General features: G+C 43.0%; 2 protein-coding genes across 6 annotated transcripts in view; one reads left to right on the top strand and one right to left on the bottom strand.

Annotated features, from left to right (window-relative positions):
* Positions 1-3,786, top strand: part of PRKD3 (protein kinase D3) — a 71,346-nt gene extending 67,560 nt beyond the window's left edge. The window contains exons 18-19 of the mRNA XM_040993090.1: positions 101-186; positions 3,521-3,786. Of these exons, the coding sequence (XP_040849024.1) occupies positions 101-186; positions 3,521-3,694 (260 nt within the window). The 3' untranslated portion in view covers positions 3,695-3,786. The remainder of the gene's footprint in view (positions 1-100; positions 187-3,520) is intronic.
* A 4,378-nt stretch (positions 3,787-8,164) lies between these two features.
* On the bottom strand, positions 8,165-18,689 carry NDUFAF7 (NADH:ubiquinone oxidoreductase complex assembly factor 7). Of its 5 annotated transcripts, none has more exons than XM_040993085.1 (10): positions 18,603-18,689; positions 18,284-18,447; positions 16,870-16,950; positions 15,977-16,087; positions 14,165-14,378; positions 13,302-13,360; positions 12,572-12,682; positions 10,618-10,761; positions 9,127-9,300; positions 8,165-8,686 (listed from the first exon to the last, which is right to left on the bottom strand). In XM_040993085.1, the coding sequence occupies exons 1-10, from the start codon at positions 18,655-18,657 to the stop codon at positions 8,471-8,473; spliced, it is 1,329 nt and encodes a 442-aa protein (XP_040849019.1). In that variant the 5' UTR covers positions 18,658-18,689; the 3' UTR covers positions 8,165-8,470. The 5 variants fall into 5 exon arrangements, with proteins under 5 accessions (XP_040849019.1, XP_040849020.1, XP_040849021.1 ...); XM_040993086.1 differs by having other exon boundaries at positions 8,165-8,563; XM_040993087.1 differs by lacking the exon at positions 13,302-13,360 and having other exon boundaries at positions 14,319-14,378.
* Positions 18,690-18,715: the final 26 nt, after the last annotated feature.

Raw genomic sequence — 18,715 nt, 5'->3', positions numbered from 1 at the left:
TCTCCTTCTGATTTTTCTGGTGAGTAAACTGCCTTCTAGGCAGTGCCACAGATTAGGATGGTGTATACAGAGTCAAACATCTAATTTTGTCTCCTTTTAGCAATTGATTTGATAAACAACCTGCTTCAAGTGAAGATGAGAAAACGTTACAGTGTTGACAAATCTCTTAGTCATCCTTGGCTACAGGTAAAGAAAATACATATTATCTCTCTTTAGCTATCCTCATTTGAACAGTTCACTAAGGTAGGTTCCTAATGAAATCATTCTGATAATTGGATTCTGCAGGTAATATAAGTGCCCTTCCAGGGTTAGCTTATGACAGAGTTGAATTTCTCTCCAAATATTGTACACAGTACATCATTCAAATCAGTATTAACAGGCATTTCAACTGCCACATCCTGCAAACACTGACTTCACTTTGTTAGGGTCTTCATGTGTTCATCTGACCTTTATGAGATTAGCCTGATATATTACTTCATCAAGTCTATTTTATTAGATATCCACTATAAGGCTTATTTTTCTGTTAAAGTGACAATGTGCCTGTTTAAATGTTATAATTGCCTCAAAATCTGTCAAAAGACAAGATTACGGGCCCGACATGGCGGCCTAGCAGCTAAAATCCTCGCCTTGAACACACCAGAATGCCATATGGGTGCCAGTTCTAATCTGGTAGCCCCACTTACCATCCAGCTCCCTGCTTGTGGCCTGGAAAAGCAGTCGAGGACAGCCCACAGCCTTGGGACCCTGCACTTGCATGGGAGACCTAGAGGAAGTTCCTGGCTCCTGGCCTCAGAACAGCACAGCACCAGCCGTTGCGATCACTTGGGGAGTGAATCATCGGACGGAAGATCTTCCTCTCTGACTCTACTCCTCTTTGTGTATCTGCCTATCCAACAGAAATTTAAAAAAAAAAAAAGGACTACAAGCTTCAGAGTAAGTTAGAAAAGTTTTAAAGAGACTGAGGGATACAGTTAACTTAAAAGCAAACACAATCAAGTTATTAAACTATTGTTATTTTCCAAGAGACCACAAATAACCAAAGCTATCCCAAAGAATAAAAATAAAGCTGAAGGAATCACAATTCCAGACCACATACTGTGGGACAGTGGCCATCAAAACAATCTGGTAGTGTCATAGAAACAGAGATCAGTGGAAATCCAGAAGAGAGCCAACACAAGTACAACCAACTACTCTTTTCCAAGATAATAAAAATGATCCGGGTAAAAAGCTGAGTCTGCAACAAATGCTATGAGGACAACTGGATAGAAGAATGCAGAGACAAGAAGCAAGACTCCCACCTGTCACCTTATACAAAACTAAGCACTAAATGGATCAAGAACCTAAATTTGCACTCAAAAACCATCAAACTAGTAGAGAAAAATATAATAAAACAATCTGTAAGATACAGGTATTGGTGAAGACTTCTTAGAAAGGCCATCAAAAGCACAGGCAGTCAAACCCAAAATGAACAAATGGGACTACAACAAACCTAAGGAGCTTCTGTTCGGCAAAGGAAACTAAAGAGAGGAAGCAGCCAACGGAATGGGAGAAAATCCTTACACACCCCACAGCAGATAGGAGACTAATACCTAGGATTTACAAAGAACTTCAGAAATTCAGTGATTGAAAACAAGCAACCTAGTGAAGAAATGGGGGGAAAAAAAGAGCAGGCATTTTTCAAAAAAATAAATCCAAATGGCCAGTAGACAAATGGAAAAAAAAAGTCAGGCTCCCTAGGTGTTAGAGAAATACAAATGAACAAATGAATAGAAATTTAGGTTCTGCCCAACGCCAACGAGATTGGCCTACATTCAGAACTCTGGTAACGACACTTGCTGGTGTGGATGTGGGGGGAAAGGTGCCCTTCTTCCCTATCGGTGGAGTGTAGGCTAGTATAACACTATGGAAGTCAGTATGGACAGTGCTAACAGAACTGAAAATTGATTTGCCATACGACCCAGGTAGCCCACTTTTGGGAATATATCCAAACAAAGTGAAATCTGAAAGTGAGCTGCAACCCTAAATTCATAACAGGCCAGTCCACACATAGTGAGTACATGGAAACAACCTAAATGCCTGCCAAGAGGAATAGCTAAAGAAACAGTGTTACATCTACTCTGTGGGATTGTACTCAGCTGTTAAACTACTCAGCCATTTTAACAAAATGGTCCCAACAGCAAACCATTATGCTCAGTGAAATAAGCCAATCCCAAAAGACAAATACTGCACATTCTTTCTGATATAAGGCAAACTTAATGCAAAATACAAAACAAAAAGATATACAGGTAAACATGGATATACATATATTTTTGTAGATGAACTAAAATGAGACTAGCATACTGGGCAGTGAAGATACACTGCAGTATGCATCTCTACTGCTGAATAAATAAACTTAAATAGAGGGCCTTATACACTGGCTCAGCTGGCTTATCCTCCACCTGCAAGTGCCTACATCCCATATGGGCACCAGTTTGTGTCCTGGCTGCTCCTTGTCTGGTCCAGCTCCCCGCTTATGGCCTGGGAAAGCATGGAGGACAGCCCTGCACCCAGACCCAGAAGAAGCTCTTGGGGCCTGGCTTGGGATCGGCTCAGCTCTGGCCACTACAGGTATCTGGGGAGTGAACAAGCAGACAGAAGATAGAGAGATAAGGAGAGACAGAAACATCTTCTATCTGCTTGTTTATTCTTCAAATTTGTGTCTCTTTATAAATCTGCCTTCCCAATAAAAATGCTTTAAAAAAGTTAAATATACTTTGACAATATGATAGATTTCTACCATTGCCTGTATCTACAAATGCCTTGATACACTTAAATAGCAGAAAGTTGGACTTGTGACTTATTCTATTGTAATAATGTGAAGAAAAATAGTGGGAGAGAGAAAGGGGAATTGGAGGGAGGAATCCCTATACTCACAAAACTGTGTCATGGAAAATAATAATACATTGAAAGATCATGCTGAGATTCTGAGCACATTGCCCTGTTTCGCGGAGTGAAGTCAAGGCCTCTGACACTGTAGCACCAGCTGTTTCAGGGATTGTTTCCAGCAACTTCCAATGCCTGTAGCAAATATTTTTAAAGTTTTTATTGTTTGAAAGGCAGAATTAGGGAGAGGAGGAAGAGACAGAAGAGCTTCCATCCACTGATTCCCTCCCCAGCTGACCTCAGCTGGGCTGGTTGGGAGCCTGGAGCCTCCTCTGGGTCTCCTACACAGGAACAGGGCCCCAAGGCTTTGGGCCATCTTCTGCTGCTTTCCCAGGCCATTACAGGAAGCTGGACAGGATGTAGAGCAGCTGGGACTCGAACTGGCACCCATATGGGATGCCAGCACCACAGGCTCAGGATTACACTGCTGTGCCATGGCACTAGCTCTTAAAAATGCACATATTTAATATTGCTAATTAGAACCTAATATATAGTAAAAACTAAGAGTTATCAATTATTTGACTGAAGTGCCAAGTACAAAAGCACAGTTGAAAATAATTTATTTTATGGTTCCTAATCACTTCTTTTTTCTTTCCAGGACTATCAGACTTGGCTTGACCTTAGAGAATTTGAAACACGCATTGGAGAGCGCTACATTACACATGAAAGTGATGATGCTCGTTGGGAAATCCATGCGTATACTCACAACCTGGACTACCCCAAGCACTTCATAATGGCTCCCAATCCCGATGATATGGAAGAAGATCCTTAGTTATCAATGAGCTAACTTCAGGAAAGAAGGATTCTACTTTATGGAGTGATGTTTGGCTACGTAACTGTTTCTTTGTAGGCTGTCAGTGTGAAACAATGCAAAGACATGCAGACATAAGTTAACGAACAAGTGCTAACAGTCCTAGAGTTTATAATAAGGAGGTTCAAGGGGAGAGCGCTACGGAATACAAACGTACAATGGAATTAAAATGAAGCTTTTTATAAACTTTTATAACAAGCAATAACTGGTCTATTTTTTTCTAATTATTTTCCTCCACTTTAATACAATAATGCCACTTAATTTATCTTCCCTTTCCTGTTCTTATTTTTTTTTTAAAGATTTAGTTATTTTTATTGGAAAGGCGGATAGAAAGAAAGAGGAGAGACAGAGAGGAAGATCTTCCGTCCGATGGTTCACTCCCCAAGTAGCCGCAATGGCTGGAGCTGAGCCAATCCAAAGCCAGGAGCCAGGAGCTCCTCTGGGTCTCCCACACGGGTGCAGGGTCCCAAAGCTTTTGGCCATCCTTGACTGCTCTCCCAGGCCACAAGTAGAGAGGTGGATGGGAAGCGGGGCTGCTGGGATTAGAACTGGTGCCTATATGGGATCCTGGCGTGTGCAAGGTCGAGGACCACTACGCTATCGTGCCAGGCCCCTAGATGTTTTTTTTAAGGCAAGCTGGCATCCAGTTAGTACCTAGTTTAACCAAATCCAACAAAGAGCTGTAAGGTTTATTAATAACTGAGCAGGTTTGCATTTAAGCAATAACTGTGAGGCTACCAATATGTGATGTACTCGAGACTCATTGTGTAATCAATCTTGAAGAAATGGAAAGGTTTTTCCTGGCTACCTAATAAGGGAGTGCTGGAATCTGTTACCTTTTCTTAGGTCAAGCAAAACTCTGAAACAGTGATTCCTGCTGTCTGTTTTGGAGTTGCATCAGTCCATAAAGCTAGGGGAATTATGAGTATTATCAGCACAGCAAATTTAAAATAATTATTTCATTTTATAGTTCAGCTCCATTACTCAGCTATTTTTAAACATATTAGTAATGCATTTTTAAGGTTCCCTCATCTGAAATGCTTGGGACAAGAGTGGTTTAGATTTTGAAGTTTAATTTTGGAATATTTTCAGACAACCATTTGAGCCTCCCTGATGTAAAAATCCAAAACTCTAGCATTTTAAGGGCCACTTTGATTTTCTGATTAGGAATTCTCAATTCATATTTTCCCTGAATAAAATTTAAAATCTAAGATCATTCACTTGTAAGAAACCTAGACTTTTTTGGTTATATTCCTCAGTAGTCATAATTGTTTTTTCTTTCTCCAGTATACAAAAAGCAAAAATGCATCAGAAAATCTGGATATGAGTCTTGGCTCCATGTGTTAATAAGTACATTGGTCTGGGAAGCAGCAATCTGAGTGTTTAGTCTTTTGCTATATAAAATAAAAATCTTAATTCTTGTTTCTACTTTTGTTCCAACACGGCCATGAGGGTCAGGTACATTTCTATTCAGTCAGCTAAACAATGTACAAATTCTAACTGACCCTGCAGACCGAGTTAGGGGGCAGAGGAATGGGCTGTGATTACAGGTAACGGTGAGAGTGAGGGCCTCTGGAGATGCCGGGGCTGCTCTGCTCTGACAGTGTCCTGCAGAGAACAGGGGCAAACATTTGTTATGCGGTGTCCCAGTGTTCTAAAATCTTCATGTACAACACAACCACCACCACGTGATAAGCACATTATGAACCTTACCCTAAACGTAAGGCGACTGACACTCGGTGTAGATCTGAACACAGGCCGTGTGACTCGACTCCCTCTTCACTTCCTAACCATGATGTTGTATTGTCTATGCAGAAGTAATTCCCAGACATTGTATACATGTGGGTAACCTGTTCTCATAGAAAAGATTAAACCAAAATAATTCTGAAAACATTTTGGAAATGTATTTTCTCTGTCGTAGAGAACAGCTTCTCCAAATTTCTACAGTGTAAGTTTATGTCACTGTGTCCAAAGTGAAATAATTCTGAGTTAATAGACAGCCTACTGTGGTCTTACCACAGAGGGGAAAGCTAACTGGAATGATGTTCATTAGCTATACTTAGATAATCAAACTACAAGCCATGAAATTAATTGCACTCTTTTTTTATTATTGTTGAATACCTAAGAAGTTTTCTAAAAAATGGTGTAAAGGCACTGTCAGATAGTTTGGAGTTGAACACTGACTCCATTGACTCTGGATGCTGTATAATCTGCGTAACCTTTTGTCTTGAAGTTAAACTGTGTTTATACAAGAAATAATTGTTTGCTAAAAACATTTGATAATGTACAAAGTAGTCTATAATGACACTGTTTAGTACATTTATATTTTTTGTTACAACCAACTTTTTGTAAATATCTTCAAAGAAGCTTGATAATAAAATGTATTTGTGTATCACCATACATGTGAAAACCTGAGCATGTCTCTAAGAAGTATCCAGAGAACATCTTAGCTGTTTTCCCCCCAAGGCTTAGCAACAGAACTGTTCTGAAACAGTATTTATAAATGGAACTAATGCTATATTTAAGAACACTGGTTTTTTTTTAACCTATCAAAAATAAAAAACAATTATTGTTATAATTTTATACTAACTTTGGGGTAATTATCTGGAAGTCTCATTTCTGGGAATGAAAGTTTGGGATAATTATATGTTTTTCAGGAACTACAACCAAATACTCAACTCTAAATTGCCAGTGTAATTTTGCAAGTTCTAAGAAATAAGGCACTGACTCTTTCCTGTCAATTTTTAAAACCATTACAAATTTGGGAGGGGCCAACTATGAACGTTTCATCTTTCTGAAATTCTTCCTATCAAGGACATAATATGGAAACAGTCAGTAGGGAGCCAGCACTGTGGTGTGATGCCTAAATCCAGCACTGTAACATCAGCATCCATGCGGCACCAGTTCAAGGAAGTCCTGGCTGCCCCAACGCCGACCCAGCTCCCTGCTTACCGCACCAGGGGAGAGCAGAGAAGGCCCAAGTGCTTGGCAAGCTCCTAACACTGACCCAGCCTATCCCAGTCATTATGGCCATTTGGGGAGTGAACAAGCACATGAAAGATCTCTCTATGTCTATCTCCATCTGCTTCTACTTCTCTCTTCTCTAATTCTGCCTTTCAGATAAATAAAAAATAAATAAATAAACTTCTGGGGTGCAGGGGGGCTATGACTACCAACAGTCCAGAACAGGGCAGCATCTGAAAATGAGGTGTCTGTCATTCTTCAGAGTGAGACACAGAATGCTAGGCCAGTTCTGGTAAGCAGAAGCAGCAATAAAAAGCAACAATTACTGTTCTATGAACAAATCTCCAATATAGTTAAAATAGAAATTCAAGCTTTTTGCCAATATTTTTTTTTATTTTGGTAGATGGCAGTCAAGCGATCTCTTACCTGCCAGTTCATTCTCCATACATTCCCCAGTAGCTGGGGGCGTGGCAGGCATGCAGGACGGGAGCCATCAGCCGCTGCCTCCCCCATGCACAGTAGCAGGAAGCTGGAGGTAGGGGAACTGGGACTAGATCCCAAACACTCTGACAGGGGGGAGTGGCATCCCAAGTGGTCCTAACTTCCTAACTGCTATGCCAAATACCTGCCCCTCCCTGTAAATATATGTCTAATTAAACACAAACAAAAAAACAAAATATGGAAATAATACTACTTTTAGTTATCAGAAAGTAAGGGCAAATGAGTTCAATTTAGAAACTATTTCTCTGGCTAGCATTTGCCTAGCAGTTTGGGCACCATAGTTCCATTCTGGAATACACCTGGGTTTCATTCGTGGCTCTGGCTCCTTGTCCCAGCTTCCCGTAAAGCAGACCCTGAGGACACAGTGACAGGTCAAACAACTGGTTTTCTGCTACCCACATGGGAGACCTGCTCTGAATTCCTGGCCCCCAGGAATTTTTTTAATGTGACTAGTAAGTTTTTAAATTTAATTTTTACTTGTTTTTTTTTTAAGATTTATTTATTTTTATTGCAAAGTCAGATATACAGAGAGGAAGAAAGAGGAAGATCTTCCAACCACTTCACTCCCTAAGCGGGCGCAATGGCAAGAATTGTGCCAATCCGAAGCCAGGAGCTAGGATCTCCCACATGGGTGCAGGGTTCCAAGGCTTTTGGCCGTCCTCGACTGCTTTCCCAGGCCACAAGCAGGGAGTTGGAAGGGAAGTGGAGCTGCCGGATTAGAACCTGCATCCATATGGAATCCCGGCACGTTCAAGGCGAGGACTTTAACTGCTAGGTTCCCATGCTGTGGCTGAGCCCTAACTTTAATTTTTACTGGTAAAATTAATAGATGTGTTAGACAAAAAGTGCAAACACCAACTCTTCCCTCATTTCCCAATTAGAGAATAGTGATTATCTGGTGTGTCTGCCTTACTTCCTGTACATAAATACATATCAAAGCACAGAAAAGCAGCTGTTACCTGCTAGTATGTTAGCTTGCATGAAACTACTCCGTATTTACTTAAAGGCAGCTTTCCTCCTTCAACAAAAAAGGAATATTAACTAGAAATCTCTATCTGCTTTTTACCTTTTAAATCCCGGAGATCTGTCAGAATCCACTCTTCAGATTTAACAGCTGGACTGAAACGTCTATAATTTGTTACTATAGATAATATGTGCTATTTTATTGACAGTGAAGAAATAAAATAGCACTTATGTTACCTTCAGACTCTGCAATGGGTTCCTTTTATTTTGATTTCTTGGGCAGACTGGGAATAAAAGGCCAGGTCAGTATCAATGCCAAGCAAGTTCAGCAAACCCAGCCACCGGCGACACAGAGACTTTTGGTGGCCGAGCTTCCGTCTGGTGACTTCCGCCATGCACCCTCTGATGAGGCAGAAGTGCAAAAAAGTGGAATCTGTCTCCCATCTTCTTAGGGTTCATCAGCATATCGTACCCCTGAAGTAAGTGCTGCTTAACTGATGACTCGTGGGATTTATCTAAAAGAATCTGAAAAAAAAAAACATACTTAGAAAAGATTCACAAGTTATCTGCAGCAGGACCCAACATGTGATTTCCAGTCACTTAAGGAGCATGGATGGATGTTTGTGCAATAACAGGTGGCCAATGACCCAGGACTGTTGGTCTGCATTTGTAACAAACACTCTAAGTGGTCTGGTCTCCAAGGTCTCCGGGTCCTTGGAAGAGCCCTGTGAATTTCACATGCTTGACTGTGGTTTTCTCAGTAAACATGAACACTGCATGAAGTTTGCATTCTAGCTCCTGGAGACTCACCAGGCTGTCCTCTGATCCGAATAACTGCCCAATCCCACACTACCAGGAAGCTGAAACCCAAAGCATCTGTGCCAGCTGAACTTAGCATTTAGAATACTTTTTGAAACGCTACAAAATTAAAATATTAGTAATAGTGACAAAAAATAAGCCAATACCTTCAGCCGAACATCAATGCCCATGTTTTTTAAAAATGTTTGTTGTTTTATTGGCCCGAGAGAGGCTACTTGTTGCTGTGCCACCCTGCGTAAGTAACTGAAGTCCACGTCAGCTGTGAGGTCTGCTGTTCCAGGAGCAGTTAAGACATCGTGAAGTTTATGTCCACAAAATCCCTTAAACATAAAGAAATAGTTTTTACCCATTTATGGCTATCATGAACAACATGATACAAACACTACCATCTTAGTACATGGCAACTACTTACGACAAAGGGTAATAGGCTTAACCGTGTGGCTTCCGGACACCACGCACACCACGCACACCATGCAGTGTGAGACGGGAAGGGCAAGTCTGATATGAAGTGACAGATTGGGAATGCACGCCCTGGACAGTTCGATAAAGATTGGTGCTGAGTGGAGATGCCCATTATCTCTCCAGGTAAACTCAGGTTCCCAAACGCTGGCAGTGTTCTCTCAAGGCAGGTCCGCCGACTCTGCGGCTCAGTTCCCAGGGAAGGCTTTCTAGATTCCACCCACACCTGCTCAATCAGAATCCTTCCAGCTTGATTTTAGATACAATAAAATCAGACATTAAGAGCCACATGTAGACAGTAAGTAGTTAAACACAGTTAAGTACCTGTACACTAAATGAAACTGATCATATTCAGATATCATTAAGAATTATGTTTAGGAAAGGTAAAAATACATATTAACAGGAAAACAAGGGGGAGGAGAGAAGGCAATATATGTTCCTAGAATCACGTATCTACAACTGACCTAAGAAAAGCACTGAATCTGTTAAAATTTGATTTTCAAAAAGGAAAAAACATGTATCAAAAATCTAATTCAAAGTCTGTTTACCATAGCTAGATTAAATCTGCACAGAAGTACCGAAAAAGCTATTAAAACAAGGCAGGAGAGTTCAAGAACTGAAAAACATCTTTCCCTGTGTATTCTGATGCTTACCAAAATGTACCTACTCCTGTGAGCGATGTGAACAATGCAGACCCTGCTCACTGAGACTTAGCCAGTGGGCCTATTAAAGTTAGCAAGAAGACCTAGAGTTAAGGGTGGTTAATATTAAATATTTGATATTTATAATTAATACTAAAGATATTTAAGGGGGTTAGTATTAATTATAGGAGAGGGCAGAGATGAGGTGAAGGCCTGCAGTAAGGGGCCAGCATTGCGGCACAGTAGGTCAGGCCACTGCCTGCTACACTAGCATCCTATATTTGAATGCCAGCTCAAGTCCCAGCTGTCTCACTGTTCGTCCATGGAAGAGCAGTAGAAGATACGTAAGTACATGGAACTCTGCCACTCCCACGGGAGACCTGGATGAGCTGGCTTCTGCCTGGCCCAGCCGCAGCCACTTGGGGAGTGAACCAGAGCATGGAAGACCTGTCTCTCCCCAGCTTTCTGTCCCTCTGCCTTTGTTCTAAAGGACTTGTGATGCAGTCCTTACAAGCCGTGTCACCCCGCGGTACGTACTCTGAAGGTATCTGTCTTTGTTCCATCGTGGCCGTAATCAGCGATCAGCGCGGCACCCCCAGTCACGGCGATGCGTTGGGAAAGTTCCTGAATAACAACACCAGCCTCGGGACACACTTCCACATGATCCCTTACTTCATCCCTCTGTAAAAAGACAGATGACAGATCAAAGCACACACTTCACAGAAGCACACTTTAGGGATTCTTTCAAGTCTGTCTACAATGACCATTTCTTAGTTATAATAAACTTCCTTCTTAATATAATTACATGCTCTACATTCAAGGAAATCCTTTTTATGATATACAACTCCTAGGTTATTTGATGCCATCCACTAAGTTTGCCAGACTTCATTAATCTCTTTTATAAAAATGATACACTATTTACCAAGCATCAAAGTTCCCCCAAACATTACCATTTCATTTATGTGCAAGTATTTTATGATATCAAGTCTTACAAATAACATGCCACTTCATTAAAAACATGGAAAAGAAATTTTTATCTGCCAAAAACAGTGCCTGGCACAGAACAGGCACTTAGAAACTGTCAGATGATGTCCTGGGATCCTGGCTTCAGCCTGGCCAGACCTGCCTGTGCAGCCATTGGACCAGCGATGTATCCCTCCCAGCCCAGGCCTCCTGTCTGTAACCCAAGCTTTCAGGTAAATGAATAACACTTGTTTATCAAATGATGCTGAGAGCAGCTAGCCCTGTGATGCAGTAGGTTAAGCTGCTGCCTAGAACGCAGCTCTAGGCACCACCTGCCTCGCTAATGCGCCTGGAAGGAAGAGAATGAAGGCCCAACTACCTTCTGAGTTCTTGCCACCCACAGGGGCGACTCACAGAATTCCTGATTGCTGGCTCCAGCCGGCTCAGCCTTGACCATTGCAACAATCTGAGAAGTGAACCAACTGCTGGAAAATTCTCTCCCTCTGTCACTCTACCTTTCAAATCAATCTTTCAAACATTGCAGGCATTTAGGGCACACGTACACCACATCCAGCGGCTTCCTATGTAAGTGTCCTAACTGTTCTGCAGGAGGCAGGAGTGAGTCTGTCCGCTGCAGCCTGTTCCAGCCCCAGCTGCGTCACATCTGGAGTAAACTAGCAGAGGACATTCTGTCTCCCATCTCCCTCTGCCTTTCAAATAAAAGAAAAAAATTTAAATACAGTTTTTAGAAATTTTTTCTCTGTGTCTCTCCTCTCTGTAAATCTGACCTTTCAATAAAAACAAGTAAATATTTTAAGTATATTATGAATCCTTCTGTTGGCACAGAAAATCTCCCAGCAACAGGCCCTATAACTAGAAAAATCAGCTGACAAACTGGTGCCAGTATCCCTGAGATTCCTATTAGCTGATCTGTTCAACTATTAAGTAACAATTCATATGAAGTGCTTACTGCTTCAAAATGTAAAATGACAATAGTAACAGTTATCCACTTGACTAGCATATGTGAAATTTTATTAAAACCAAGATGACTGAAAACAATTTTTCTTCCTTACAAAAACCTCCATGAGCCGCTTGGTCCCTCTAACCCCTGTGAACTGGCAGATTCATCTAACAGGTGCAGGGCCGGAGGCCTCAGAGTTGCATCACACCTCTTTGCCACTGCTTACTGGTAACTTACCTACCTTTTCTGGTTCTGCTTCCTCACACCTATTGTAGATTGTCTGTCAGGATTAAATAGCGTTAAGCCACTTAACTTTTATCCTGTGAAGTTACTGACTTTCCCTCTAACATGTCGCACGAAGGCCACACACTGAAGAAATGACTGGGACCCATTTTTTTCTTCTTTTTTTTTTTGCCTCGAGAGCCTCTGCACTTCATCAGCACAAACTACTCACATACTGCTAGCAACACCGCCTGCGAGGGAACTCGACAACCCTAACTGAGAAAGGAAGACTTGGGGGATCGTTAGCAATAAAGCACATAGAGGAAAAAGAAACCGTATTCCTACGTGTATGAAGGCTTCTGCCGCGGTGGCACAGGGCGCCAAAACGAACCTCAGTTTATCAGACTCTTGTGGGTCGATATCGATGAGCACTTCTCGCCATCCTTGGGGTGTTTTCTAAGAGACACAAAACAAAGTTCCTCACATAAATGAGAAAAATTTTATTTCTTCAATGTTTGCTAAAATAAGTCCTTCACTGCCCTTATAGCCCTTTGGCATCTTACAATCTCCCATCACCTGCCGGAAGAATTGATACTTCTTAATGATCAGAGTGGGCATCTAGCCAGGCAGTAGAGGCGTCAGCCTCCCACCCTGGAACACTGGGCTGGCTCCAGTGTTCAACTCCCGGCTCTGGCTCCTGTTCCGCCTTCCTGCTACGGCAGACCCTGGCAAGACGTGATGTTCCAAGCAATGGGCTCCCTGACACCCACGCAGGAGACTTAGAATGAATTCCCAGCGTTCAGCTTTGGCCACTACAGGCCCGTGCAGTGAATCCGCACATGGGGGACAGGCATGTGTGTGGGTACGTGCCTCAAGTTTTTTTATTCTCAACAACTGGCCCTAAAGAATTAATACATCATTTCCCCCCCAACTGTTCATATTAATCAAATAAAAGTCAAAAATAACCTCAACAAGCAATGATCACAGAATGTATAAGTACATATTCATTCTTGCAACTCAAGGCCTTTTGTTAATTGATAAAAAAAAAAAAAATGAGGTTTTTCTCCATCCATACCTGAAACTTATGCACAGGAAGAACATCGAAGAACTCATGTGCAAGATAAAAGCTGAACCCTATTTGAAAAGACAAAAGGTATAAATGTTTCAGCATCTTAAGGCAATTAATTCTCTTAAACTATAAAAAATCAAACACCTAGCTGGCCCAGCACTGCACTCCGTGGTGCTGCCATAACCATCAATGCCACTGACGTGTCCCATTTGTGATAAAGTTACTGTGTTGAGCACATGGTGGTGGAGCTATCATTATTCTCAGTCTTTGTGTAGCAGAGAACTGAGATACCTGCCTAGTAGTTAAATCTTTTATTTGGTGCTAGCTCTGAAAGAAATCAGAACTCAAATTTGTTAGCTGCAAGAGAACCTCATAAAATTATCATAAAATCATTGCAGAAGGCTGAGGCCAGGAGTGGCTTGAAGGTGCCTGCCCCAGATCATGTCTGTACTGTAAGTCTCAACCAGGATCGTTCACATGAGATGCCCAACGGGGCAGGGGTTTTATCACCATTCCTGCTTGCCTTGAAGGACTGCCAATGACTAAATACATACACTACACCTGTCGGCCAACACCGCTGCCTTCAGCCCCTGCTACCCTGAGCCGCCTCATCATCAGGACTGCCTCAGCCCCAGCAGATACTGCAAGCACAGCGGCCAGCCACATGGAACACGCTGCTCCTGCAAGTCGGGCAGGATACTCCTCAACTACAATGCTATTTTCTAGGGGAGAAAAATATGTATGTCCCCCAATAAGGGACTTGGCAACAATAACTCTAAATCAATATAGCTGATGCAAAAAGAGTATGGCCACCTATCACTACTGCTTGGGGTTGTTGTTCTAATTCTTCCACTAACCGACATAATTACCTTTTGGCACATCTTGCAGGTTTCGGTACCAGGAAATTGGAATCCCGGACTTAGAAAGCCCTTTCATGTACACTGGGGAGTCAGCACTGCGCTCTAACGGGGCCTTCTCTCCAGTCAGTGTCAGTGCTTGAATCTCACTTAATTTTTGGCTCACCTCCACCAGATGTATGGATATGTCACAGTTTTTCAGCACAGATCCAAGCTGACTGAACACCTGAAGGAAAACAAACAAAAGCCTGGTAAAATACACTGGCAAGCAGATTTTACGTTTCCTAATCATTAACTAAACAATTTGGTAACATTTGGTAAATATCAGGGTCTTGATGCAAGTAAGATTTGTTCCTTCACCTCTCTTGCTTTGCAGAAGCTGATAAGAATCACAGCCTACTAAAGTTCAAGCATAATTTATATAACAAATGAAAGGTGTACAACTTGGCTTCCTAATGATAAATTATGTAATAACAGTTATAGCTATAAGACACTATCATATTTCCAAATTTCCTTAACTATACATTTTTTTGCTGTTATAATATACAGAGGACAAAATAGCACTTTGTCAATATTTAATGACAAAAATTTAAAGAGCAAAAACATAAAGTACATCCACATTATTCATCACCTGAATTTAATTCCCATTGTTCATTCTTCACACATTTTAATGACTGTGGACTTGATTTTTTTAAAGACTTACTTATTCATTTGAAAGGCAGAGTTACAGAGAGAGGGGAAGGAGAAAGAGAGACATCTTCTATCCAATGGTTCTTCCCTAACAACCCAGTGGTGGGGTTTGGCCAGCCTGAATCCGGGATCTTGCTTCAGGTCTCCCCCCACAGGCACAAGGGCCTAAATCCCTGGGCTATCCTGTTGCTTTCCCAGGCACATTAACAGGGAGCTGGATTGGAAGTGAAACAACTGGGACATGAACCAGTGGCCATACAGGATACCAGTGCTGCTAGCAGCGTCTTTGCCTGCTAGGCCATAGTACCAGCCCCTGTGAACTTGACTTTTAAAGTCCTTTAAGCAAGCAAATATTATTTGAGAATTCTTACTAAATATACTCAAGTGGCTTTACCAATTTAAAGAAATTGGAAATTTATATCAGGGATTCCATTTGTTTCCTCAATTATAATGTAATCAGAACTCTTAATTACCAGTTTTATACAAATTCTTTCAAAAACGCCTCAATTCCTTAGGGTACTGGGTAGAGAAGTTCAGATGCCACTAGACATACTTTGATTCCCACTTCCTGCTAATGGGTATTCTGGAAGATGGCAAGTGATCCTTCCTGGACTTGGGGTCCCTGCCAAGCCGAAAAGTCTGAGGTTAAGGAGGTAGGGTGTGAAGCCAAGGGAGTCAATTAAGTCTGCAGACTGAGAATTCTAACACTCAAGCCTGCCATCACTGGGCTATCATTTTGGTTCCCCAGCAGCCTACCTGGTGTTGAAGACTTGTGACGCTAGGTGCAGCTGCTGGAAGATGGTGGAGCTCTGTGAGATGGGGCCCACGTGGGGGCCTCTCCTGTGAGGGTAGTTGACTGGGGCCTGGTCTCGAAGCCTGAGCCCAGTCACCCTGCTTCCTGGCTCACTGAAGGGCCCGCCCTGCAGGATGGATTTGCAATTACCTTCCCGGGCCCCTCAGCTGACACCCCACCAAAGGGGCCGCTCAATCCTGAGCTTCCATCTCTGAATTTATGAGCCAAATAATCTTCTCTTTGCAAAATCAGTTGCCATAGGTATTTTGCTATAGTGACCAAAAATTGACTAATACAATACACACTGGGCTTGAAGACAAGCTATTATTATTACTACTTACCCTCAAAACATCTCCCACGAGGGTTCCCCTCCCAGGGCCCAGCTCCACCAGCTGGAAAGCTGTACTTTTTCCAGTGGCCATCCACTCACTGATGAACCATATCCCCAGTAGCTGTGACAAGAGGGAAAAGAAAACACATCAAAATAGAAGTATATCACAAAATAAGATTCTGCATAAATATGTGCATCACGCAAAACGAATTTACAAACAACCACACCTATGTTATTTAATATGTATATACTTGGATACGCACGTTGGCATCCGTGGGGATCATGTGGCCATACAGACCATGAAAAGCTTAACCAAGGGCTATACAAGTGCTAGGACCCACGAGAGGACACCACGTATGGAAGGATAACAGCACTTGAAAGCATACATGCATATGAAATGTGACTATCCCCTTTCTTCATATTCATCTGATTTAAATAATTACATAATTCTTAGGTAGAATTAGGTTTTTTGAATACCTGGCTTCTACTGTTGCTTGTGTACCCCCTATTCCGGTAGGAAATATTAGTTGTGTTTTTTAAAGACTTCTAGTGTAATGGCAGTGAACTCACTGCTCGGGCTTTGAGATTGATCTTGATTTCACTATTCAGGGCCCTTCGTCTCTGCTCTCTGCAGCCGCCCGCTCTCAGATTGCTTCCGCTTTTCTCTTTCCCTGTCTCTTTACTTCTGTCCCCTCACTTCGCCTCCCCTATCTCTCCACAGCCTTTGCCCAGTGCCCATCCTACCCTCTGCCTTGTGCTACAGCCCCATCCTCTGCAGAGATGAAAAATTCAAACTCCAATGAATCAAAATATCTCATAAGATAAGTTACAGAATAATACAACCCGATCTGCCCCCAAATATTTATGGTATGAGTTTCTTTCATAATTTATATTGGATATTACCTCCCCAAAGATCTGACTTATTTCAGGTGAAGTAACAAAATCGCCTTTTTCTCCTAGCATGTCGCGGTGCACATAATATCCCTGAGGAAAAAGAGAAAACCAAGTAATTTTCAAATTAATTAGCCTTTTTAAGAGCAGCCCTCAGGTTCTACTGACGCTTCCCTCAGCAGTAAAAACAAATCATAGCACTTCTATCCAGAAAGTATTTTTTCCCACTGCACACATCTCCCCCTTCCAGTTCTCCACCCTTCCTTCATATGCAGGCATTTCAGGAATGTCTAAATAGTGACCTATTTGAGGGCATGGGCCACTGTGTTAGCTTAGTGACACAGTAGAACCCATATGTTTTTAGCTGCACAGAACTTAAAACACAAAGAACAGTGATTGGCATTGTGGCATAGTAGGCTAAGCCTCAGCCTGTGGTGCCAGCATCTTATAGGGGAGTATTAGTTCAAAGACCTGACTGTTCACTTCCAATCTTGTTCCCTGAAAATGCGCCAGAGACAGCAGCAGCAGACGGCCCAAGTGCTTGGGCCCCTGCCACTCATTTGGGACCGAGCCTGGGCCAGCCTTGGCCATTGGAGCCATTTGAGGAGTGAACCAGCACGAGGAAGAGTCTCCTCTTTAAACTATGCCTTTCAAATAAGTATTTAAAACATACAGAATAACAACAGAAATCAACTGGAAAATACTTACCGACTGTTTAAAAGTCATGTTATATAATAACATATGCACTTCTTCACAAGTATACTACCAAAGTTTCTGGAGCAGGGATGAAAACAATGCCTTGAGGGGCCTGGGAGAACACTCTATTATGACACTAAGCAACAGTTTTCACCGACAACAAAGTCACAGGTGTTGCTGATGCTACGGGTTGCTGCCTGTGTTCCTAAGAAATGCTGACTTTCAGCATCGACAAACAAATAAAAGGCATACTTTTTTTCCATCCCAGTCCATGAGCCCTATCATCTTCATCCTGTGTCAGTCTCAACATCACTGAACACAACAGCATCACCCGGCCAAGCCCTCAAGCCAACCAGTTCGGAAGCAGCCTGGAATTCGCCTTTCTCCCACCTTGCAGCAGTAATGCAACAACAAACCACATCACCCGCCTGTCACCGCATTTGCTAGCTCACACCAAGGCCGGAGTTGCGCATGTCCTCATCTCCTCTCAGCAAAAGGGGAGACAGTCACTGTTGGGCATGCGGGTCAGAAACCCGTGCGGCGGCTTTAGCCTAGAAACACCAGCGACCTCGAGCCTTATTACGCTTAATACCCAGAATACGCTTCCAAATACTAACAGGGACAGCGCTCCTCCCTCCACAGGCCTCACCTCGCCATCATTCTCACCTGACCCAGCCCTGACCGACTGACCAACGACCCCCTGCGACCCTCCTGCCCACGCCATACCTACCTTGGCTGGGTTGGTCAACACCTCCTTCATGTACTCGGCCACGGTGATGGGGCCGGTGGATTTGATCTTATACACAAGGTGCCGCAGCAACGGCGTCGCCGGGCTGCGTTCTGCCGGCTCATTCCCGGAGCTGAAGCACTGTCCTCTCCAAAGGCAGGGGATGACTGGAACGGACACAGATCCAACGGGTCCTCCGCGAACCTCGGCATGCCCAGGCGCGCTCTCCAAGCACCCCACAGGGGACGCCCAGCCACCACGCAGCCCACAGCCTCCCCACACCGGCCCCAGAGTCCCCCGGGTGCAGGGCCCCGAGCCTTACCCGCGCGCGCCGCGGCGCCCAGCGAGCCCACGCGGGACCTCACCAGGACGCTCATGCCGAGCTCCACGGGTCGCCACGCACCGCCCCGGGGCTGGAGATCGCAGCCATTTCCG

The sequence above is a fragment of the Ochotona curzoniae genome, unplaced genomic scaffold, assembly GCF_017591425.1.
Source record: "Ochotona curzoniae isolate NIBS_2020 unplaced genomic scaffold, NIBS_Ocur_1.0 contig_883, whole genome shotgun sequence".
Taxonomy (NCBI): domain Eukaryota; kingdom Metazoa; phylum Chordata; class Mammalia; order Lagomorpha; family Ochotonidae; genus Ochotona; species Ochotona curzoniae.
The sequence above is the reverse complement of the archived record's forward strand: the minus strand, read 5'-3'. Positions and strand labels throughout refer to the sequence as shown.